At 43.7% G+C, this 25,734-nt stretch overlaps 1 protein-coding gene across 14 annotated transcripts in view; it reads right to left on the bottom strand.

The window, feature by feature from the left end:
* The window catches only part of BOC (BOC cell adhesion associated, oncogene regulated), a 75,355-nt gene that overhangs the window by 31,625 nt on the left and 17,996 nt on the right, over positions 1-25,734 (bottom strand). For 8 of the 14 annotated variants that reach the window (XM_063807003.1, XM_054680902.2, XM_063807006.1 and 5 more), the window contains exons 3-4: positions 5,827-6,004; positions 4,890-5,168 (exon numbers count right to left, since the gene is read on the bottom strand). The exons of the other annotated variants lie outside the window; for them this stretch is intronic. In XM_063807003.1, coding sequence (XP_063663073.1) covers positions 4,890-5,168; positions 5,827-5,923 — 376 coding nt within the window. In that variant the 5' untranslated portion in view covers positions 5,924-6,004. The remainder of the gene's footprint in view (positions 1-4,889; positions 5,169-5,826; positions 6,005-25,734) is intronic. 14 annotated transcript variants of the gene reach the window in all.

Below are 25,734 nucleotides of genomic sequence, written 5' to 3'. Positions count from 1 at the left end.
TGATGCCAGAGACAGGACCATTCAGGAGTATATGCCTGGCCTTGGCGCTAGGAGGCCTTAAGGAGCGGTGACCGATCTGTTCTCAATTATACTGGCTGCAGCTTAAGACTTCACATTAACTTGAGGACTAAAATTCCCAAGTTTAGAATTATAGGTAGCTACCTGGTTACCACCTGTTTTATTTCCAGCTACCAGTGGGACCTAGGGATGATGGGAGAATTGGGAGAATAAAATTATCAAAAAATGTTAAAAGTTAAAAATAAACAATTATTAATGGTTGACTGTTAGAGGTAAGGGATTGAGAACAGCTTTTCCACTGCCAGCTCTGATGAGTCGGTTGTGACTCCTTGCCATGCTGTGTTGAGAACAGGCCTGAGGTGGAACTCAGGGTCCAGTAAGAAGGAGTGGAGTGCTCCCTGGCAGGGTCTGCTGTTGGTTCAGGAGCGGACTGGGAACAGCTGAGCTGTGTAGAGCGGTTGGCTGCCTGGTGTGAGGCTTGTGAAAAGGGAAAGGGAAGTGAAAGGAAGGAGTTCAAAGTTAAAAGCATTTCAAAAACCAAGAATTAGACAAGATGATCTGAAGCGGGGCATTGGCAGCAAGAGAGTTTTTTTTTTTTTTTTAAGTTTAGGTTAAATAGGAAATAAAAAACTCTTCAGAGGACAGCGAGATGGGCACCTCCACAGAGCATGCAGCAGCCATTACCCACATGGCCAGGACAACCTGGGGTGGAGGGAGGGAGAGAGTGCAGGTGAGACTCTTCAGGTGATTTGACTTCTGGCTCCATTTTACTGAAAATCAAAAGATGATGTCACCTGGTCAGGGTGAAGTACAAGTGGACCCTCCAGCTTCCAACACTGGACCAGAAAATTATTCTGCTAGAGGCCTCCCCTCCACCCCTGAATCCTCAAGCCTGGTCCTAAGCCCCATGACCTATAGCTCCCTTCTAAATGGTGGATGCAGGAGGCGGCATCTTGCCAGGTAGGCCAGACAGCAACTGCTTTGTGCGAGGATGAACATGGGAAAGCGTGGAGAAGAGGCCAGAGGAAAAGGAAGCCTACCATGCTGAGTGTATGTGGGTGTGCATGCGTGTGCACCGGCACGCCGCTGCCCAGTCTTTCCTCTAAATGCAGACCGTGCCTTCGGTAATCCCGTCTACCACTTGGCCTCCCTCATACATCAGCCAACCAGCAAAACACAGCCCCTATTCTGCTCAGGAATGTGCTTTCAGAAACTTAATCTACTGCTGCGTCTGGGCCAGATCCCCTAATGGCATTAACCCAAAGACAGCACCCCTTTCACTTGCCCCCACCCACCTTCCCGCCACCTCGTTGCTGCCTCCTCCAAGCTTTGCAGTTCCACTCCACCAACTCCCTCTTTTTCATGACACAGCCCCCCATGCCTGCTCTCTCAACTTTCAGCACTTCTTCTTTCTAGTCAGGCCCAAACATTTCGCCTTCTGATTCATGTCTAAATGACAAGCCAATAGTGCTTGGCTTTCAAATAAGCCCAGCTCGGCTTCTGCACAAGCCCCTTCTTCTCTTACTGTGCCTTCTTGGGTTGCAACCAAACACTTCCCTTTGTCCTTTCTGCCAACCACAGATCCCCTCAAGCACCAGAGGAAGAAGCAGCCAGGAATATTTTTAAAATGAAGGCTAATAAATTGTCTCTCCTCACACAGATACACCTTGAAGCAGAAGGAAGGCTCCAAGATAAATCTTCCACTCTCCAACTCTCCCTTTTCCAAACAATAAAAGGTTCAGCCTGGCTCCTAATTAGGCCAAATGAATGGTTATGGTCTTGAGTCTCTACAGACTTGTGTTGCCCATTTGCAGATGAAACCTCCCTGTTGAATGAGCAGTGCTGCTCTTTAAGGGCACACGCATTGCTAAAACGTGCATCTCATTTGTAATAATCAACAACTGGAAAGGCCCTAATTGTCCAGCAACAGGAAAAGGGTAGAAGGTAGATGTTCTAGGACCACTAGTAATTACGATCATAAGTACTGGTGGGGGCTGGGAGGGTGGACTAACTAGGAAGGGGCATGAGGGGACGTGGGGGATGGTTACATGGGTGGATGTACATGAAAAATGTTATCAGTTGTTCACTTAAGATTAGTACACTTTGTGTACTTTACTGTATGCATTTTATTTATTTGTTTTTTGGAGACAGGGTCTCCAAAAAAGCCACATCTCATTTGTAAGAGACTGGCTCACCCCAGCCTTGCCTCCTGGGCTCAAGCAGTCCTCCCACCTCCGAGACAGCTAGCAATACAAGTGCACGCCACCACGCCTGGCTATTTTTTTTAAAAAAATTTTTGTTCCTAGGCTGGTCTCAAAATCCCAACCTCAAATGATCCTCCTGCTTCAGACTCCCAAAGTGCTGGGATTACAGGTGTAAGCCATATTGTAATAATTATCTCTGATCTCTATGTGCCAGACCTGGTATGCATTTTATACTCAATAAAAAAGTAAACATGGTCATATGGCCAATGGAGAATGCTTATCATACAACATCAAGAGAGAGAAAAGAACTTGTATATTTGTTGTATCATTACAACATAAAAATATGAGCAGGGATAAAGACTGGAAGGGTATACTCCAAAATGATGGTGGTGGTTATATGAAGATAGCAGGCTTATGAGAGATTATTTTATATATATCCTAAACATTCTATAATGCAATTATAATGTGAAAATATCAAAGTGGAGGTGGGAAGTGTACAATGATAGGAAACGTAGTTCTGACCTCAGCCCTTCTTGACGTGATGAGATGACCCCTCTGCACCCTCTATCTTCAACACCCAAGCCTCATAGCAGCCCCCGCCCAACAGGCACAGCTGGAAGGGAGGGCCCTCTAGCCACCCACGGCCTGCCTCCCTCCCTGAGCACTCACAGGCTGCTCCCCAGAGGCCAGGCACTCAGATTCCATGGGTGATCCTTCTGCCACAAAGAGGAGTGGCTCCATTGTGAGGGGGGCTCCGAGATGCAGCCCAGTGTCAGCCTGGCTCCTCAGGGAGACAGCTGAGGACACACTCTGCCTTCCCTCTGAGAAAAGGGCAGGCCTTGCTTGACTGTCCCAAGAAAAGAGGAATCCTGGCAGCCTCCATTCCACTGACCCACAGAGTGAAGCTCCTCCAGGGATCTGGGGACTGGAGGGCACGTAGGGGCTTTCCTCCATTCTGTTACTGCTTCTCCATCCCTCCCTACTCTCCTCCCAGGACTCAAGCTTCACCCACCCCAAGGACCCCAGCTTTCTTGGATAGAGGGGCATTTCAAAAGTTCACTGCCTTAGGTAAGCCCCATGATGTAGCACCGCCAACCTCCTGGAAGCACGTCATCCACAAGGGTGATGATGATGATGATGATGGTGACATGGATGCCCAAAGCAGGGCTTTCAGGGATAACGGGGTGCTGCTGAGTCATGAGGGAACAAGCCCTGGAAATCTTCTCAAAGTTTAAATCCACATACCATTAAAGTCTCAACAAGTTTCCCTATTTTCTACACCTCAGGCGCCAGGAAAGGGGCCAAATTGGAGGCAGTTCTTTAAGCTTCCTGGCCACAGGCTCAGCATATAAGAATGGCTGTCAGGGGTGCTCTCCAGCCTTCAGTGGTGTATTGAATCCATCAAGTCTCATGTGCCCATACATACAATGAGTAGAAAATCAGATAGTGTATGTGTTGTGCCTGGGACACAGCACACCAAGTGGCAGTCACATGCAAAGGTAGGACGTCTGTTTACTCACTTCCATCTAGCCTCATACAATGGGTCCTCATAAGGTAGAATAAGTATAATGGCAACTAGAAACACCTGTCTTGGTAAGGCTCCTCTTCCAGCTATGACTATGTCAAGTCACTTGGCCTTTACTTTGCTCTGTTGAATCTTTATAATACACCCTCAAGTAATTTTGTAAAAACTATGACTTTCACAAGCATAAAAGAAATAAGAGCGGTTATTAGGACCATCCGTCAGTGAGCACATGGAAATGGAATTTACCAGAATTATTCAGTTGGGAGGGACCTTAGAAGCCATTTGGCCCTTGGTTTCCACATGTTGGTCTGAGGACATATGTTCTTTGTCACATAATAGGAAAAAATAGAGGTCAGAAATAACACAATTTCTATATCACAAATAGAATGTCTACAGACATAATGATTTTAATAAACTATCCTATACTGAGTGTAACAACATGAATAAAAGAATGGCAAAACCAGAAAAAAAAAAAGGTAGTGTGAAGTCTTCTCTTGGCATTTTCCTTGGTCCAAACTGTCACCTCATCTCTTCCTTGTTTCTTTTCTCTGTATCCCTTTATCACTTTGCCACACAGTTTCCTTTTCATTATGTTCTAATATTTATAATCCAGGCCTTCAGACTATGCTTGCCCCTCACAGAGAGACAGGAGGCCAAGTCTGGGCTGGGTGGGCTCTGTCCAGACTACACGTGGCCCTGCCCATGTCTCTTGGTGTCCTGTCTCTCCCTGCTCCGACTGTAACTGTGGTGAGAATGGAGGGAGGGGACTAGAAGGTGTGTGAGCAGTTGGGACAGTGCACCTACAGCCACAGGATGACCAAGTAGGAAGGCACGGCACGGCCCTGCTCTGGGGCCCACGGAACAGTTCTGCCATGTCAAGTCCTGCCATGCACTGACCAGTTCCCCTCTCTGTAGACACTCACTCCAGATACAGCCTCTACTTGGAGTGAGGTTTTCCAAGGGCGCAAGGGTCCCCCATCACCGGACATTACTAGGCAGCTACTGTTCTGATTTGACATTTCTGCAGTTAAGGCCCATTTTATGCTAAGAGTAACAAGAGGCAGCATGAATGGTGGGGGCTTCAGGGTGGGAGAGATGAGGAGGGACCGCACCATGGCAGGGAGGCAAAGGAGCAGACTCACTGGCTAGTGTCACAGTGGCTGGCACGCTGGCCACAGCCCCCGCAGGCATCCGGGCCACACACTGGTACCGTCCCACAGTGTGGTTGTTAAGGGCAGTGATGACGAGGGTCCCGTGGGTGATGAGGACACCCAGAGCATCATCCGAGCCATTCAGCTCCTTTCCATTCAGGCGCCAGGTTACATTCATCCTTGGAGGTTCCACCACGCAGCCCAAGATCACAGTGCCTCCGGGCTTCTGGACGGTGGACGCGGGCTGGACGGTGACCTGAGGGACCTCGTCTGGAGGAAGAACAGGGATGCAGCAATGAACTGATGCCCCCAAGAAAACAACATCACGTTTTTAGAAGCACTGCACCCAGGAAGTCTTCCAGAAGTGGCCACCAGAGAAGTTGGTCTTTCTCCGACTCTACTGCTCTTGTCCATTTCCCAACCTGCCTTTGTTCCCAGAGAGTAGATGTGGAGTGAGAATGTATTGTAAAGGCAAGAGCTTGGGCTTTGCATTTGGACAGACCTGAGTCTCATCCCAGTGCCACTACTTCTGAGCCATGTGACTCTAGCCTTGTGAAGTGTCCGTTTCTTACCTGTAAAATGAAGCTAATATTGATTGTCTCACAAGGTTGTCATGAGTCTTGCAAACGATATGTGTAAATTGCCTGCCGTGACACTGTACAGTAAGTGCACAATAAAAAGCAGTTATTATTATTACTTCTCCTCCTCCTCCTCTGGTATAGCTTTGAAATGAGTCAAATACCAAACTATAACCAATATGATGTTGTTGTGATCATGTCTCATCTTGTATTCTTGGGTCCCTGAAGACCAATGGGAATAAAGTGTTCTTTGAAATCCAGGTAAAGAAGGCCTTTTTAAAGAGTTATTGTAGAATGCGGAATGTTTCCATTTGACTGTAAGGGCAGGGAAAGGGAAGGAAAGCACTCACTCAAGTCAGCAAAGCAGCCTGCTGTGGCTAGGAGGAGGCAAGCCAGTGTGACCTCAGGCCTCATTCCTCTCCACGCCGTCATCGTCCCACGCAGCATGGTGTATCACAAAGGTCTGAAGCCAACGTCCCATAAGCTGCCAGGGTCACACAAAGAGATACTGCCGTCCCTGGCAACACTCTGTTGTAAGAGAGAAAGGGAGAGCAATGGCCATGATGAGGATGCCTGGGGTGCACCTGTGGTGGCCACAGGGCTTGGCTTTGTCCCTTGTTCCCTGTTGGCAACATTCAAACTAGAGACCTGGTCATGCTGCTGGAAGACCAAAGAACACTATAGTGCCATTTCTCATCTAAAAGAAGCTTCTTATAAGTTGCCCCCTAGAGCTCTTTCTCTAGCTAGAAGGTGATTTTATTGTAGTAAGAATGCTGGAGTCTTGCCCAGTGGATGGACAGCAACGAGGAGGAGGGGCAGAGGATACAGAGAGGCTGAGGCCTGCAGCCATATCCATGGCACAGGACAGGGACTATCTGGCACAGATGCTAGAACAGATGAGATTATTCTTACCATTTGCTTGCAAAAGGCCAGCTGGTCACAGCCATGTGCCCTGCCATGTGGTTAGTGCAGACTATTGTGGGACAGCAGTGCCATGTGTGTGATGCATATAGAACGCCCTTGCAGGGAATGCTACTAAGTGAATGAATCCTAGCATCTCAGTGACTCATGAAATATTTCCTGCTCTGATTTTCCTCACCCCAGCTCTATGCCTAGATCCCTGAAAACTCCCTTTTATTCCTGCAATCACCCTGCTCTCCTCAGCTTGTCCGTAACATCTACTCCCACAGGTACAAACACAGCCCAAAGTCATAAGCCAGCCAAGACCCCTCACTTTCTCAGGGCACAGAGCCTTGTTTTCGCTTCACTCACTAGCTCCCACTTCTCTCTGCTCCCGGTGCTAGAAAATTTTGAACTTTTCCGTCTCTACAAAATCTGCACTCTTGATTACCCAAGTTGTATCTCCACCCAGAACAACATTGCTTTGAGGCTCAGACCACACTGCACCTCCAGCCATCTGACAACACACCTCAGCTATCAGTCACCCTCTCTGCCTAGAACAGCAGCATCTCTTGTTACAGAAGGCACATTTTTTTATGCCTTTCTTAAGCTATGGTCCTTACAAGATTTATCAAAATCACATGGGCAAGTGTATATTCTAACACACACACACACTTCTGTCACAGCCAAAACAAAGATTTTGCTTCTGTGCTTTTCACTGATGGGTTTATAGAACATTAACAAATAAGGATGGGGTATCAACAGCCTTATTAGGCAGGGAGGCATTGAAATGAGTTCGGATAACGTTGAAGGCAACATTCCAGTGATCTGCACGGTGGATCATTCACCTGTGGCAATATTAATAGGATATTTCTAGGAGTGTGACATACATTCAAAATGTTAACTCTTCTAGATCAATCTACCTAACCAGAGACTCTCTCGAAGATTTACAGTCACCATTTAAAACTCAGAAGTAATTAAGCTTCTCAACTGAGAGATATGTTGTGCTGGCCAGTCCTAGAGTTCAGGCTGCCTGCAGAGACTGCCGTAAGAAACAGGAGACACCCGACTTGCCTGACACAGGGGACTGTTGCTGTGTTGGGAAGTGCTTGGGATTAACCTAAACCTTTCCCTTCCCCAAGACCTGTGGTCCTTTGGCTTTCTGCCTGGCTGCAGAGGGAGTGAGGAGGGCCATATCCACACTGCCCAATGAGCACCCCTCCAAACCAGATGGAGGACCCCAGCCCCTAGCATTCTGTGGATGCTCAGAATGTTTTCCAAGAGTTCTTTCCCGATGGTTTGTATTTCCTCCCTTTGCCTCATGACTTCGACATCAGAGGACTCACAAGACTTCAGCACTACTCTGGGATAGGACAAGCGGATGTTTTCTAAAAGGGATTTGAAAGAACATTTTTAAAGAAGTTTTTCAAAAGTTATTTCCTGGCAAGTTAAGATAATTTCCCGTTGGTGTAGAGAGACAGCTTTTGCTCTTTTTCAAACAATCCATTAAATCAAAGGGTCATATTATTGGCAAAGTAAAATTCATGAAAGCTGCAAAGGATGTGAGTACAATTGGGAGGGGCTGTGGTGGTGGAAAGCTGGGGGTGCCTGCCACTACTCCAGGAACTCGCTAAGCTCTTACACAATGTATTTCCTTTAACCTTCTCATCAACCCTGCAAGGTGAGGACTATATCCCCATTTTACAGGAGAGAAAATTGAGTTCCAGAAGTGAAGTTGCCCAGGATCGCATAACAGTAGGCCTGGATTGAAACCCAGTTTGGGCTGATTCCCAAACTCTGTGCTTTTTAATCACAATAGTAGCCTTTTTCCCTTTTTTTTTTTTTTCTATCAGGGCTCTGTACCCAGTGGGTGTTTAGCAAACAGAGTTGATGTAGAACAGTGGGACATTTTAACAGTGATTTCTAGAGGGAAAGTTTACACCAAAAAGTAAGCTTTTGGTTTCCTCTCAATTTTCCAGATACTTGCTTTAATTCTCTAATTTGCTTTTCCCCAATGAGATAAGGTATTTATATAGATCATTGCATGAGTTCCCAGTTATGGGATTTTAGGGAACTAGCTTGTTCAAGTCATGCCCCAATTTCCCCAGGCCCTTAAGGAAATTGAGAGCAAATGTTCCTTCCATGCCCCAAGGAGGGAAGGAAGGGAGGGAGGAAGAAAGGGAAGAAGGGAGGTAGGGAGACAGAAAATGAACATAAAGTAATGAAGCGCAAAAGAGGACAAGCAGACAAAGAGGAATGGAAGGGTTGTTTCTTATCTGAATACACGGTGGCTACGGAGGTGTTTGGGTTGTAACAGCAACAAATATTTTACTGAGGAAATTCAGCCCAGACCCTCTCCTGCTTAACGAGGACCAGCCAAACAATTCCTGTTACTTCTGCACCCTTGGTAATTTATAAGGTTCAAAATGGAAACAGATCCTGTTGCTGCTGCCAGCCACCATCCTGCTTTCAAAAAAACAAGGAGAAAAGAATTGGGAGTGAGAGGGAGTGAGAAGGTGCAGGTATCCAGAGAGCGAGAAAGGAGTTAACCCATTAATCCCCACAACAGAGTTGTAAGAAGTACCATTTTAAGGACCCCAAAACAGGATGCGTGGGGTCTCATTCATGTAAAAGCAGAACTATGACCAAAAAATATGGCTATGTTTGGGGAAGGTTGGGGGGCTTGGTCACTGGATGATGATTATAAATAAATAAATAAAATTATAAATACATAAAATGATGCATTTTATTTAGTATCTGGGGAAAGTGAGTTACTTTTTGAACCAAGTTACCTAGTGAGTTTGGTTTAGAAAGATAATTCTAGAGATTTCAGTTATCTGAGAACTTTATTTTAATGTTTTGGGAAAAAAGGCAAGTAACGCTTAAGCTGGAGAACCTAATTGCAGTGTAACGTTGTCCCACTGTGAAATGAACAAAGTACAATTTCAAAGTTGGGTGAAGGCAACAGTAAGGCCTATTATTTTTCTTGGCAATGCAAAATATATCTAAGATCCTTCTTATTTTCCTTAGTCATTTTCTGAGAAAAAGCAGAGAAATCAAGAAAAAAATATCAAAATCATTTGACACCTCATTGAGGCCTAGGTACTTGACAGTTTAAAGGGTTATTTGGACACACACAAAAAAAGAAAGAAAATGGGTCTGAAACATTTAACTGCTGACATACATGTTCTCCACTGAAATAATCTCCTCCAAACAGATGTTTTTGAAACTTTCCAAAAACAACAACAACAAAACACACTCTGGGGTTAAGACCAATCCTGAGAAACTGTAGCCTCAGAGTATTTATTTTTTGAGAAAATTACAAACAACTGAGAGTCGATCATCATCAGGAGGAGGCCAGCTCCACTTCCTCCCAAGAGGGCTGGCTGACTAACTGGACCAAGAGTGAGAACACCACAAAAAAGCCGTCGGCTCATCCCCTGGACGCCCATGCCACAGCAGCTGTGTCAGAAAGGGAAGCTTCTATGATCTAAAACACAAAACATGCCCTTTGGATGTCCTAAGACCAATAACAAAGGTGAGCTGAATAGGAGAGAGTGTGATGTAGCAGATAGCACAAAGAGACTTTCTTAAAAACATTCTTCAAGTGGCAAGAATAGGATCTGACAAAGTCTTTTGTTCCATTGGTAGAGAGGGACTAGCTACATGAAAAAAGAAAAAAATCCTGCTCCAAGTTACTTTTCATTTTGCATGCTCCCAATTTTCTAGAGTAAGAATCACCTTTCCCAATTGTCTTAAAGGCAGGGAAAGCTTTGCTCCTAGAAGGTGATGCCAAGTGTCTGGGGTGCAAGTGTTGCCAGCCCCCTATCTCAAGAAAGAGGGTAGTACTCCTGCACAGAAGAGAGGCATTGAGGCAAATATTGGGGAAATAAGTGAATTTAATTTTCAGAGGGCTGAATATGTGAGTTTAGATAGACTTAGGAGAAGGAATTAAGAAAGAAAGGTTTACTGAGGAGGCTGAGGTAGGAGGATCACTTCAGCCCAGGAATTTGAGGTTGTAGTGAGCTATGACAGGCACTGCACTGCATTCCAGCCTGGGCAACAGAGCAAGACTCTGTCTCTAAAAAAAAAAGAAAGAAAGCTTATCAAAACATCAGGTTGTATACCTTTAAATATATACAAAAAAACAAAGGTCATTTTTACTTAAAAAGTTGTATTTGACACACAGACCTAATTTTAAAAATTTTTTTAATTAAAAATTTTTTTAATTCGGAGGGACCTCAGAGAAAATAAACAAGTATCGTAGAGTAATGCCTAATGTGTTTTGAGTGTTATGAATAACGTGTCAAGGCTGAATGAGTCTAAGTGATTTGTAGAAGGTCTCCCAGCTAATTCAGAAGGGAGACTTTGGGCTACAAGTCAGGTCTTCTCACTCCTAGTCCAGTGCTCCTTTTACTATCTTAACACTACCTCCTAGCAAATTGTTTCTGGAGCCACATTAATCAACTGGCTAGAAACGGTTTCAAAGCCAATTTTAGAATGTTTCTGAATTTACTTCCTTATACATAAGAATAATGTTACCTGGATCATTATCTATAACAGTAACTTTCTGTGTGATCATTTTTATCCTTTCATCATACATTCTAATCTATAAAAATCTCCTACTGTTCATTGCATAAGCCCCTTCCGTAGAATTTTCTGCAATGATGGAAATATTCTATATTTGTGCTGTCTAAAGCACTAGATAGCTACTAGCCACTCAGGGCTATGAAGTTCTCAAAATGTGGCTAATGTGACTAAGACACTGAAGTTTTAATTTTCTTTAAATTTAACTTAAATAACCATACAGAGCTAGTGGTTGCCACATTAGACAGCACAGTTCTAGACTAATATCTGGAACATCTACCCAGAACACTCTGATGTCAAATAGGGGAGAAAAAAAACAACGGTTTGATGTTTTTAAGTATAAGTCATGCTCTAGCCAGCCTCTAAGTATATTTTACCTTATTCCTCATCCAAATTTTGTGAATGAGTCTTCTGTTAACAAATGATGTGTGCCTTGACTTTTAATTATTAATATTACTGGGAAGAAAAAAATATTGCTATACTCTACCACATACAACACAATATGCAAGGTACTGTGAATATTAGAAAATGGATTCAGTCCTTAGGAGCTTAAAGCAATATTTGGGACATAAATTCACTAGCACCCAGCAAATATCCACAAGCTCCTCTTCATTTCCTAGCCTCCTCTGCAGTGAGCTTAGGGCCATGTGACTAGTGCTGGCCAATGAACATGTGTAAGTGAACTTCACGTGTCACTACTGGGCCATGGCGGTTAAGAGATTGACAGCTGCTTCCATCTTTGCCTCGCCAGTCTGGTGACCATATGTCACATGGTTCAGAAGGCACAGCTATAAGATCGAAGCAATTAGCTCAAGATGTGACATGAGAAGAGGTTTGTTGCACAAAACCACCGAAATTTTGTGATTATTCGCCTGTAACAACTTTAGCATTCTTTAATACGTTCACTGATCAGTTCAGTCACCAATGTGAAGTGGCAAATGAGAGCAGAGGCAGAAGTTTTCAGTTCAGGTCTTAAGGGAAGGTGTTCTGGAAATAGGATTTGAAACTGGGCCTCTTGAGGTATGTACAAGCAAGGGGGATGAGGGCACAGCAGGAAGGTGATACTGACTTGGTGGGAATGCTAGTCTTGTGTTTGCAGGGTGGTGAGGGTGGTGTGCCAAACAGTTGGGTTTATCTGTAACAGTGGTCTCCAAACTTCCCTAATCCTACGACCGCCTGAGTGAAATATTCCGGGCAAACATCCCTAATATGTGCATACTTCTCTACTTATAAATCAAACACATGCACTGCAGAACTAAAATGTTAAAAAGAGTAGGTAAAAATGAAACCATATTTTAATAACTCCTTAACCATGATTGTCTTAAAATATCATTAGCTAATACCTTAAGGCAGAACGCCTATTTAGGATTAGTATCATCACTAATGATATGGGTGTAATCTCTTTCAAATAGTCTGCTTGACTGTTAATTATTTTGTTGACTTCTCATCAGAAGTGATTCCATTATCATTGTTTTTACTCCCTCCTGTGGCTTGAAAAGGGTCAGCTCTGCTGTTTTCTTCCTGTTTGCATGTGCTTGGATTATCAGCCTTCTCTTCAACCCAGTTTCTTTGTAGCAATCTCTTTAAGCCACTTGTCCTCTTGTGAGAGTTAATTTAGTTAAACTAAATAATATAATCTGTAAATCCACTTAAGGGAGAACAGGAAAACTGGGGAGTGAATGAATGAGTGAGGCCCCCACACTGTCAAGCCGTTTACCCATGGAGATGCCTGGGACACTGTTGTGACACATGACAACCTCATGTACAGACCGAAGGCACCACTGCCAACCCCTATATTAAATATTAGCAAAGCTGAATTTCTTTCCTATTCCTTTTTTAGGTAGAGAAAACATTAAGGGAATCTCTACTGTTATCTTACAGTGCTCCAACGGAATTGCTTATATTTTTTCCCCTTGGCACTTGCACCCCACTTTGGAGACTTACGCAAAAGAACGAAAAGAGACAACGTAGGACACTGAGATTGGGTCTTACTGTGGAAGACCAGAGAAAAGAGTTTAAAATTCATACCACAGAAGGAGAGGTGATGGTTTTTGAGCAAGGGAATATATAATCAAAGTGGCATTTTGGGGAGATTAGCAAAACCTGGGTTCCTCTCACTTAACCCAGAATTTATAACAAAGTGCTAACAAACAGAGCCTATTTCCACTCACCATCAAGGCAAGCAGAAAGGGAAGGAGCCAGGATACAGCATCTTTCCTCGGGGAGGAACCTCTCCGAGGAGAAGCCACCTCTGCCATCTGAGTCAAGGAGAAGAGGTCTTATCTCTTGATTTGCCCACAGAGCTTCTGGTAAAACACGTCTAATCCTCTCCCCGCTCCAGCACTGGAGGAAAAAGTTACTGGGGAGTTTTCTTTGTCACTCATACCTCTTCCCCAAAATGACCTCATTTCTTTTAAGAGATTTCAAAAAAAATCTACAAATCTACCCACAGTGTGGGGGGTTTTATTGCTAAACTGGAAGACCGAAAGAAAAGGAAAACCACTTCCTTTCTTCTACACTCCCGGCTCAATTCCCCCACCCCTGTTTCATATAAATTCAATTTGACAACCCTGCTAATTGGATAAACGCAGCTCCTACACTCCTAGAAGGCCGTTCTCTTTTCTTTTTTTTTGTTTTTGGAGGGCTCAAAACAGGGTGATTGTGCTGTTCTTTAACACGAATTCCATCTGCTTTATTTCTCTCTCTTCATTCAGAGCTCCTCTTGAATATTTATGAAGCCTTCCCTCCTCGCCTCTCCCCTTTCTACCCCACCTCCACCCTCCTTCCTCCCTCAACCTCCCTCTCTCCACCCTGCCTCCAGCCTCCTCCTCCTCCCTTCTCTGAGTCAGGACAAAAACCTTTCAAATGGCCCCCCCTCCTTGCTTTAAATAAACACAGGCAGTGTCAAGTGTGAGGAGTAGGGGGAGGTGGGGAGGGGGTTCAACTGCCAGTCAAGCCACTGGCCTTCAATGCAGCCCTGGGGCCTACCCTAATCTGCTGCATGCTTGCCATATGGGGGCTGTGTTGCCCCGGGAAACACTAACAGGCAGAACGGAGCTTAATAGAGTCCATATTCATTGTAATGCAGTGAGATAGCTGAAGGCACCACTGCCCCTTCCCGGTTTCATTCTTCTGTTTCCCACTTTCTTTCTGTTTTTCCTCCTTTTTTCTTTCTTTCTTCCTTTCAAAAGGTCCTGGTACCCAGAGAGCTCTAATCTAGAGAGGTTGGGGCTGGTGGAAAGGCTGGACTTTGGGGTTAGGCGTGAGGACTGCCATGGTGGTGTTGGGGGCTGGGGAGAAGTGAGAAGTAGGAGTTCCCGGGAGAGCAGAGGGGGAGAGGGGTGCAGCATCCACACAGGGCCAGGAACACTTGATGTTGTGTGTGCAGATGTGTGCAGGTTTGAGTCTGTGCACATGTGTAAGGGAGTATGGGTGGGTGAGTGTGGTCTCTGGAAGAGCACCCAACCATCAGGGCCTCTGGGGACAGAAACCTTCATATTTAGCCACCTATGCCTAGGTATTTCTGACTCTGTCTCTTGAATCCTCACCCCAGCCCTATCTCAATCCCAGTCAATACAAGGTCATTAAGGCCAGTGACATCTACCTTCCTGGGGTATCAGGCCTGTGGCCAATTCTCAGCTCTCCAGTGGCCTTGAGAAGTCACAGATGTGGTGCTGGGATGAAACCACTTTAGAAATAAACCCCTACAGGGGCAGAGGACGCACCAGCCTGCCAAGTCTGGCCCATTTCCTCCTCTGGTTCATCTGGCTCTGGCTGAGAAGGAGGTGAAGGTGTGGTCTGCCACAGCCAAGCTAAGGGCATTAGGGGCCTCTCTGCATTACGGGAGTGGGCTGTCCAGTAGGGTGGGCCTTGTCACAAGTATATCTGCTGGAAGTCAGGCTTGGGGATCCCTGAGGTCTAAGGGCATCTTCCCCCGCCAGTGCTCAAAAAGGAAGGAGGAGCAGGGAATGTAGGAAGGAAACACAGTAAATTTCTCCCATCTTTGCAGCAAAAATAAAATTCATAACCAAGATATGATAGAATTCCTCAAAGGATAGTTTTTGTAAGTTGTAAAGCCTAAAGCTATTTGTTCTGTGATTGTAAAAAATCACAAATTTAAATCAGGATAGAAAAAAAGGAAAATTAAAAGAACTTTCATATATTTCCCTATAGTTGAAACTTTAATCCTATGGTATTTCTAACACATAGAAGGAGCTCAATAAATGGTTCCTGAATGAATACGTGCTCCTAGAGTTTTACTACTGGTGACAGACAACTTGGAACGCTCCCTGACAACCACAGTCAGGGTTGGGGCAGATGAAAATGGCTTTAGGAGAAGCAAAAGACTCCTACTGTATGTGTGGCAATAACCCTGACAGAGTGGTGCGAGTATCTCACAGCTGTCCTTTGTTATCCCCTCCTCCAGTACCAAAGCCAGGTAGGCTAAGTCAGCTGAAACTGCTAAAACCAAGGCAGACACTGTGCTCGTTGTTGTTGTTTTTTGCCTTCCAAGCTTGATACATTCCACATTCCCTGCTCTTACCCACTGCTGAGATGCATCATCAATTTCTAGTTTCCTAGCTCAACCCAAGGCCATATATCCCAACAATTTTGCAGGGAATGGTACACTGGCTATTTCAGAGGCCAGGTACAATTTCAATTCCTGGCTCTCAAACCTAAGTATCATGCAGTTATCTGAAATGCTATCCGGAAGCCAGCCTCAGCTCCTTGGTCCTCGGTATGAACTCCCTGATGACTCCTGGAATCTTAGAAAAGCCAGAGTCGATGGAGACACACAACTGAGTTGGGTCTAACGGGACTTTGTGAACAGTTAGCCTCCCTGTGGAAGCCTTCCCTACAATTTCTTTTTTCTGTACGGTCCTACTCTGGGTTACTGTGACCCAGCATATTTCATGGTTTACAGAGGAGAGCTCCACACAAGGGCAAGCAGAGATATCTGGAGCTCTCTGGCAAGCCAGTCTTGGAGCACTCTGAGGGCACCATGGAGCAGCCAAGCTCTTCCCAACCTTCCCTGCAAAGAGCACATTGGTCAGTAATCTTTCACTCTAGAAGCCTCTGGGCACCAAGTATGCTCTGAACCTGGTGACAAGCCCGCCATGTGGGCTGTAAGCATATAGGGGTGGGAAGAAGTGTCCCTAACAAGCCTGTGCTGGAATGAAAGCATGTACAGTATGTGACATGGAAGGAGCCTGAATGGCCAACTCATAAGGAAGGCAGGGACAGTTACGCTAGTCTAAACCAAATCCTTGCCTTTTATGTCACTGCTCAGAGGACACCCATTAATAACCTGCTTATACAAACATAAACTCGTCTACTCTCCTATCTTCCCTAAAGCCACGAAAAGATTTGCTACCTACTTGGCTGTCCAACCTTGGAGTCATCTTGTCTCCTGCTTCTCCCTGTTTCTCTGCCCCAGTATCTGATCAGCTGTATGGACTCTACCTCTGCCATGAGCAGTGTTGTCCAACAGAAATATAATTCCACCCCCTATGTAATTTTAAATTTTCTAGTACCCACTTAAAAAAAACAGATGAAGATAATATAATGTCTTTTAACATGATATATCCAAAATTTATAATTTCAACATGTAATCAAGATAAAAATTGAGATGTTTTTACACTTTGTTTGATGCTGTCTTCCAAATTAAGTGTATCTTTAGTATTTACTGCACATTCAGTTTAGACTAGCCACATTTCAAGTGCTTAACAGCCACATGGGCTAGTGGCTAATTTATTGAACAGCATTGGTCTAGAGCCCTCAAACTAGCTCTCAGGCACTGTCTTCTCTCCATCTAATCAGCCTCTGCATTGCCATCTACCTTCTTTCTAAAACATTAAGCTCAACCAAACAGTAAAAGATAACTGGGAAGCTACTATTCCTTGAGCAAGCACCTCCTATAGGCCATTGTCAGAATTCAGCGAATTTTATATTCTCACAGTAGCCCTGTAAGGTGTGTGTATGGTCAACCCATTTCATAGCTTAGGAAACTGAAGTTCAGAGTGATTAAAATCTTGTCCAAGATCACATAGATGGTAAATCTCAGGGTGAGGATTTGAACCAGGTCTGCCTGATCCTAAAACCCTTGGTTCTTTTCACTCTACCATGCTGCTTTCTGTAAATTATGGCATAATAATTGATGGACTATTACGTAGCTATTAAAATGATAATTATAAAGCTCAAGTAGCAACATGAAAATAAATGTTTAAAAGATGAGAAAAGTAACATAGATCCCATTTCGTAAAAAGCAAGTGAGCATCTGGGTGAGGCCTGAAACATTCTAAAAAGCAGCTGAGTTAAAAATGTGGAGGAATTATGATTTTTTTTCCTATTTGGAGTTCAGTTAAAGAAAAAAGAGAATACGTGAACAGACACAACTCTGATTGCTCCCCATCTGAGTATGATTAAATAAAGTTCAAATTCCAATGCAAAGCCTTCCAGGCTTTTTGTAACTGGGTTCCAGTCAACCTTTCCTCTGTCTGCCTCCCGTAAGCCCTAAAATCTGGGGAGGCTGCATTTTCATACTCTCTGTTCCTTCTACTGGAACCACCTTTCCCTTCTCCCTTCATTCCACGCATGGAACTCCTAATTATCTTTAAATCTTACCTCAAATGTCACCTCTTATGAAGCCTTCTGTGGCTGCTCCTCATTCTGGTTCCCGTAGCATCTCACACACCTTATATAACATTTCTACAGGGATTTCTGGGTTTTGATCATGCATCTGTCTGTCATATACCTCTTATCTCTTTCTTCTGACCCCAGACCATAAACTCATTGAAGGCAAGGATGTGTCCAATTTATCTTGGTAACCCTAGCACCTAGAAAAGCCTTGGCACATCATAGGTGCTTTTTCAGTGTTTGCTAGATTGAAGGGTTTGGTCAAATTAGAAATCTAGGATTGAGAAAGAACGTTAGCCTGACCAAGGACATGTGTGGCATACAGAGAGAGACACACTGTTATTAATGGTGGAACCAATTTTTTTTTCCTGGGGGGAAAGGACTATAAATGTGACCTTTATTTTTCAAAACCAAAAGGTCCCCACGTCAGTGTGGGCAATCCTGGAGGGGAGTTGAATGTTGATGAGGTTCTAAGCACTTTAAGGACAGAAGGCTGTGTCCCTGCAGATGCTCCTGTGCCTTGAGGTTCCATTCCAGAAGCTTCTTTTGTTTTCCTTCTCATCTCATCTTCCAAAATGAACACCCAACTAAGCTTGTGGCTTCAGGCTTCCTATAGCCACTGGGCTGCAGGAGAATCTAATCTAGGATGAGACCATGCCTGTGCCACCATCACCATGGCCCTGAGTTGGAGGCTGGGTAGAAGAAGGCAGGCAAAGAGGGATGGGAAAGGGAGAAATAAGAAAGTATGGAGTGAGAAAGAGGACAGGTTCAGGCCTAAGAAGATCAAGAAAAGAGCATGAGAAGGGCAGGGGGGATGGAAGCAGAGATGTGAGAAAGGCACCTAGTTTTACCCCAGCTCCCATGATGTGCTGAGCCCACGGCTGGCTGCTTCATATCCACCATCACTTTTAATCTTTACCACCCAGAGAGTGTTACTAGCTCCATTTTATATGTTATCAAAACCCTTCCTGATGTTCTATCACTTAAGGGCTTTAGGTCTCATCTCAAATTTTATTATAGACAAAGCTTGTCTACTAAGTGACAGCATTGGAGCTCAGCAGGATCAGGTACTGAAGAAACATAAGCCTTGGCTTAGGAAACTCTTCTACCCTTCACAGAAGATCACCTTGAGTGAGTTACTTAGTATCTTTGAGCCTCAGTTTATACTTTGTGAAAATAAGAATGGTAATACTTTGATGAGCTATTTAAAAAAGTTAGTAAGATAATGTGCAAAAGCAACCTGGCATATACCAATCATGCAGTAATTCGGGAGTCAGCGGTCATGAAACTTTTCTTCCAAAAGCCATTCACTGGATGCCTGATTTAATGCAGTGGCAATGCCACCTTTTTGGCTTATAGATCAACATCCTTTAAGACCTAAAGACATGCTCCATTTTTTAAAAAAATGTTCATTGCTCATCTTTTATTTAAAATTTTTTATAACTTTTTGTAGATTTAGGGGGTATAAGTGCAGTTCTGTTACATGGATAACAAAGTGAAGTGTTGTTACATGGATACATTATGTGAGTGTAAACATCACCCAATAGTGTACATTGTACCCATTAGGTAATTTCTCATCCCTCACCCTCTTCCCACCCTCCCACCCTTCCAAGTGTCCAATGTCTATCATTCCATACTTTACGTCTATGTGTACACATTATTTAGCTCCCATTTACAAGTGAGAACATGTGGTATTTGGCTTTTCGTTTCTGAGTTACTTTGCTTAAGAGAAAAACCTCCAGTTCTATCTATGTTGCTGCAAAAGACATGATTCCATTCTTTTTTATGACTGAGCAGTATTCCATGGGTGTGTGTGTATATATATATATATATATATATATATATATCATATTTTCTTTATCCAATCATATATTGATAGACATTTATGTTGATTCCATATCTTTGCTATTGTGATATAGTGCTGCTATAAACACAGAAGTGCACGTATCTTTTTTATGTAATGATTTCCTTTCCTTTGGGTAGATACTAAATAGCGGGCTTGCTGGATCATATGATACTTCTATTTTCAGTTCTTTGAGAAATCTCCATACTGTTTTCCGTAGGGGTTGTACTAAGTTACATTTCCAACAACAGTATATAAGCATTCCCTTTTCTCCACATCCTTGCCAGACATAATACACTTTAACAACTCTAGACACACATGATTTCATCTCTTTGCTCTTTCCTATACAAAATTAAGCAATGGGCTGATTCTCGTACCTTACACACCTGCATCAGAAGTTCAAAAAATATTCTTCGTTGTTTTAAAAACACATTCTATATAATGTTTTGTAGACCCTTGAAATAGGTCTGGGGAATAGGGATCCATGGAGAATGCTCTAGTGTTCCCAAGTTTGTGGCAAGATGTAGTTCCTAATGTCTCCATCTCTACCCAACATTGGTCAGCATTTAATATCATTTAAGCTAATAACCTCTTCACCTTCCCCCACTTATGCCCCCTCTGCACTCTTGATGATAATGACAATAATTATCATAATTTCTTCACAGTGTCTCTACTTGTTCAGAGGGAAAAAGGAAAATATCCTCATCATCATACAGTAGGTCAATTGAGACAAGACGTTGTGGAGAAGTGTTTATATAAAGGAAAACATACCCCTATAATCCCTCCTGGACTCCCACTCCCAGCCCCAGAGAGGAGCCCACCTCTGACCTCATTCAGTGAATGCTCAAAGCCACAACAAAACCACCTGTTCTTTTTCTCCATCCCTCTTTCTAATTACAGCATATGACCAGGGTTATACCCACATAAGTCATGTAAAATGAACTAAAACGCTAATATAGTGGCTGGAAAGGAAATAAGAGCATCTACTTACCAACCTTTAGGTGCTCAGAGTTGACAAAACAACCCATGTAAAAGGAATTGTTTAAAGCCTGGGTGGACAGTACCCAAAAGGCATGTAAACAAACAGTCCCAGGACCTGAACAGCACTTAAAGCAGATCTTAAGAGCTTAAAGTCCTATGTCTCACACAAAGGAAAACCGATCCCATTTGACTAGCGACCAGTGTGTGAACACAAACCTTACGATCATAAACAGGCTCAGAGGAAGACTGGAACACTGACTCCAGCTGAAAGTGCCTATGGGAAACAATGGAGCCCTGAGAAGAACACAGTGTATTATCCCAGGAGTGCTCCAGGGAGCAAGCCAACCCTCAGCCTGCAACACATACGGAACCACAGACAAGGAATTTCCCCCAAATCATCCAAAAAGGCAACAGGATATGACTCCCAAGTGCAGTAAAAACAAGGCACTCTGCTTAGTGTTCATGCTGAGAGGAGCAGATAGAACAGCTGGCAATCCCAAAGTCATTCCTGATGAGAGCTGCAGGTCCCTGGTGGGCACTGGGCGCAATTCAGTGCTGACAGTAAGCACCCTCTAGGTGCCACACACTGTACAAAAGGCTTAGGGGATGTAGAGGAAAACAAGGCACAGCCTCCAGTCTTCAATGAGCTTAGGACCTAGCCCCCATCAGCTTTGACAACATCTTTCTATTATACCAAAATTGAAATGTAGCATGGCCTCAAGAAAGGTTAAGCTACAAGATAAACTGTGGATTTTACTAAGAACAGGCAGGGAGCCAGAAACACTAACAAAGGCATCAGGAGAATGATAAAAGAAATGTACACAGGTTCCTACACACATGTGTACACATGCCCATGTGCACACATACACACACACAGGCCCTTCTCAGTACATGGGAAGGTCAGTTCTCCAATGCAGCTTCTTTCACAAGTCTTAAAAGAATTCCCCTTTCGATCAACTACATTCATTCCTCACATAGTCCTAGAAGATTTGTCAAAGTCTGTCAGTTAAGGCAGGAAAAAGCCCTAGAGCTAACAGAAGTCTATGTGTCAGCATTGCTTAAGCTTTAGCTTTATCATCTACACTGTCATTTTCACACTGCAGTGTAACTTACTTGTTTATAAGTCCCCCTCCTCAACAAATAGCAGGTACTCAAAGAATGTTTGCTAAGCTGTAAAGACCTCCTACCTCTAAGGTCTTTTCCAGGCCTAACTGGTCCATGGAGTTTGGATCTGATGAATCCCAGGTGGGACTCCGGTTGCAAAGTGGAGCTTGAGCAGGGGAAGGTGATACGTGAGTGTCTGATATTCCCGTTCCTATCTCCCTTAGGGATTTGGTTTGGGAGCCCGCCGTGGTTCTTAATTAGTGGAGAAGGCAGGCAGGACATAAGACCTTCCAAGCATGGGGTGGGTGGGGGTGGGCTGAATGTGGAGAAGAAGAATGTAAAGAGAAGTAGGTGCCTGACGAAGCTCAATTCCATTCGATGGGCAGGTCTCAAGTACCCATTCCATGTCAGGCAGCCCACTAGGCAGCGGTGAGGTCCCCAGCTCTTCATGCCCCCAGAGCCCAGCACACTGTTAAGTGTTTAGGGTTCAACTGACTGTTAGACCAAGGACTCAGGAATAGCAATGAATTCACCTGAGATGCCAAGGTGAAAGGTCATGGTGGAGAGAAGCGAGCACTGTAGTCACATAGACTAGCGAGGAGCTGTTTTCTTGGTATGAGAAGCTGGGCATTTAGGGAGGTCTGGGGGTTAAAAAGACTCATTTTGATTTCCTCTGTTAGTTAGGCAACATAATTACTACCAATTCCAATTAAGCTGTCACTTGCAGTCATTCTCTATGCCCCTTCCTCGTGATGATTAAGCAACCAATGGCCCTAGGCCCACATTTATACCCTCCACATGACTCAAAATAGGTCTCAGGTGCTGTGACCCGGACTGAATGAGGATCAGGCTGCTGCATCTTGGCCTGTCTTTCTCTGGGGCTGATTCAAACAGATGCCAGGCAAAGCCAGCTTCAACCCCCGACACACACACACACACACACACACACACACACACACACACACACCCCCCAATCCTTTACATGCTCATGCATGCTTGCAGGAAATCTGATGCATTCCAATAAAAAGCTAGGCCTTGGGGTAAAAAAGCTGAACTGCTGAAGTCAATGACAAGATGGGAGGTGAGAAGCTACCATTCTTCAGTTCGCATCTGGCTGCACTGCGACACGGACAACATTCCTCCTAGACTTTTATGCAAGCAAGAAACCCTTACCCCGAACTTTCAAAGGAACAGTTTGGCACAGGACAACAAAATCAACTCGCATAGGGATGCTGAAGGAAAAACAGATCACATTAGTAAACATCTATAACAATGACTGGCACTAAGTAGGTATCCCATAAGTGACAGCAACTTACTAAATCTGAATAACTCCTTTTAGGGTTACTTTTAGGAATATTTTCATTAGTCTAATGCTTACTGCAGATTCATCCCCAGTACTTCACAAAAAAGATTTAAGAAGAGGCAATATCTCAGGGGCTGGATACCTCCCCCACAGGGTGGCCCAGCATCCTGCCTTGGACATGTGCATTCTCCACCTCTAAGACAGGCAGGCATGTGCACGTGCACACACACACACACACACACACTCGCACAGCAAACAGCTCCAGCTCTAGCTGCTAAGTATGCTTTGGGGTCATGACAGTTTACTTTCTTTCCCATCTGACCTCATACAAACCCACTTTCTTTGCCACCTCCCTGACCCCCAAATATACACATTCAGTCCCCAACTTCATCCCCAATCCTTCCTTTCTCAATTACAAAGTTCTTTTAAATCACCTAAAACTTAAATAAATATCAATTTGGAAATCTGAAGCATGCTGCAGTTGGTCTGTCAAACAGTCCCTGCCTTCTGCTGGAAGCCCCCAGCCCCAATCCCTGCCAGCTCTCCCCAACTTGGGAAGCTCAGTGGCCTCAGTGCAAGGCTGGCACATGCAGAGAAAACAAACACATGGAGCCTTGCCAGCTGGATCAGGCACCACTGTTTACAGCAGGAGCAAAGTGTGGGGAATTGGAGAGGCATGAAGAAGGGAAGGAGCAGAGGGGGTGGGGATAATTCTAGCCTCCTGCTCTTAGGCTCCACCAGTTGCAAAGAGGATCCCCCTGCTGAGGTTCTGCCATTCCCAGGTACACACAGCACAGCCATCCACCATGACTAATGATGGATGTGACTAATACCATCACTATGCTGCAGGCAAACAGTGAGAGTCCATGAGGGCAGAGAGCCTTCTATCTTGTTCATTCACATATCCCCAGCATCAATCACAATGCTTGGCACATAGTAGGAGTGCAATAAGTATTTGTTGATTAAATGAACAGATGAGCTCTTTTCCTGCCTATCTCACAAGGTTACAGTGGCAGAGGGGTGGGGGTGTAGTGGTGGAAAGGAGATTAGTGAGGAATATTCTAAAAACCTACCATATATTAAAATATGCCATCGAAAATAATTTAGGAAAATGCTATGTTAAGAAAAGCTAATCAGATTTCTTTACTGCAGGCCTTTTCTGAGCCTTTAGTATGCTATTATGCATCATGAATCACCAAGAGTGGGAGAGAGTATGCACTAAAGTCTGTACCCACAGGCTTGGACTCACTTGACCACAAACCTGGACTCATTTGACAAAACTATCCTTTTTTCTCACAGTACCATTAGTGATGAGACCTTCACCAAATACTCTTTGAGAAATACTGGCCTAAGAGGTTCCTGGAGAATGTCCTTAAGCAATTTGCAAACCATCATGATCCCATTTTATAATTTAAAAAAGTTACTTATGAATATGTGGTGTGTAGTTATCTGGGTTGTCATAGGAAAATCTCAGGAGACACTTAAATTTTAGTATCAGTTATCTCTGAAGATCAGGGGATTTGCCCTTTTAGCTTTAAATGCCTTGGAAATTTTCAAACAAGGTATGTAGCATCGCTTTTGTAATTAAAAAGGTAAATTTGAAAAAAGCTATCTCCAAATATTCTCATGCCATCACTGATATTTTATCTTCCCATCTTCCCATAGGCCTCATTTCCCAACCACCCCTTCAACCATAAAATGTTGTTCCTTGCCCCATTATCACATTTAAGGAATATGCTATGTCCATATTCCTTAATCTCCAGCAATCAATTCCTCCAGCTTATAAAGAACACTTCCCCTAATTCCAGGATTCTGTTGCATTCACACGATGTGGATAAGTATTTTTGGGGAAAAGAAGAAAATACATTTAATATTTTGTTAACAAATTTACAGATCTGAAATTGCTTTGTTTAGTAAGTTATATAAAATATACCATCTAATACTTAGTTTGTTGAAATAGTCATGTTGAGCAAGTTAACATTTAAAGATTGCCTTTTTTCCTGCTAAATTACTAATTTCCTACTGATTTGTAAATACAAGTTAAAAATCATTGAGATTTATTGAATGTACTACACTAGATTTTGTTGCAACATGGGATTGAGGCATATATTTACAACAAAAAGAAACTACCAATCTTAAATAAAATTATTTGACCACTTGTTGAATTAATATGTGCAAGATAATGAGCTAATACATATGAATGATCTTGTCTAACTACTAAACAACTATATGAGGTAGGTAGTATTCTCATCCCATTACACAGATGCAGCAAGTGAGACTCAAAGAGATTAAGGAACTTGCTTAAGTAAAGGATTCAAAGCCTAGACTGTCTGCTTCCCCTGCTTGCTGGTCTTGGGGTCCTTGGCAGCTTAAAGCAGTTATACAACAAAACTGTTTTCAACAAAGGAATTAAGAATGGCAGAAAAAAAAAAAGTAAGTCTGAGTTGGAATCGTGCAGTAGCCACCATGTTTCAGGATGGATTGGTTTGGCAGATTCTCACAATGTACTCTGCATACGTACTCCTGAAGATGCATTTGCACCTGCAGTCCCGGAAGTTCTCCACACCTACAGTCGGTCCTGAGTGTCTGAGTATTGAAATACAGCCCAAAGATTGGTAGCAGCGCTTTGAATCTAGGATCCAGGTTATATGCACCACTATGTACTGAGAGACAAGAAGATGCTTCTCATTTCTTAACCTAGACTCTCTCATTTTCCTTCTGTTCTCTGATAACATTAAATGTGTAGCTCCCAATTCTGACTGCACAGGAGAATCATCTGGGGATACTTTAAAATATAACAATGCCTGGGCAGCACCTCAAGCAAATGAAGTTAGAATCTCTGGGGAGATGGGAGCTTGACATCAATATTTTCACCACTCCTTCCTGGAAATAGTAATGTGCAGC

Source organism: Pan troglodytes, chromosome 2 (genome assembly GCF_028858775.2).
Source record: "Pan troglodytes isolate AG18354 chromosome 2, NHGRI_mPanTro3-v2.0_pri, whole genome shotgun sequence".
Taxonomy (NCBI): Eukaryota; Metazoa; Chordata; class Mammalia; order Primates; family Hominidae; genus Pan; species Pan troglodytes.
This window is presented reverse-complemented; position numbering and strand designations above follow the sequence as displayed.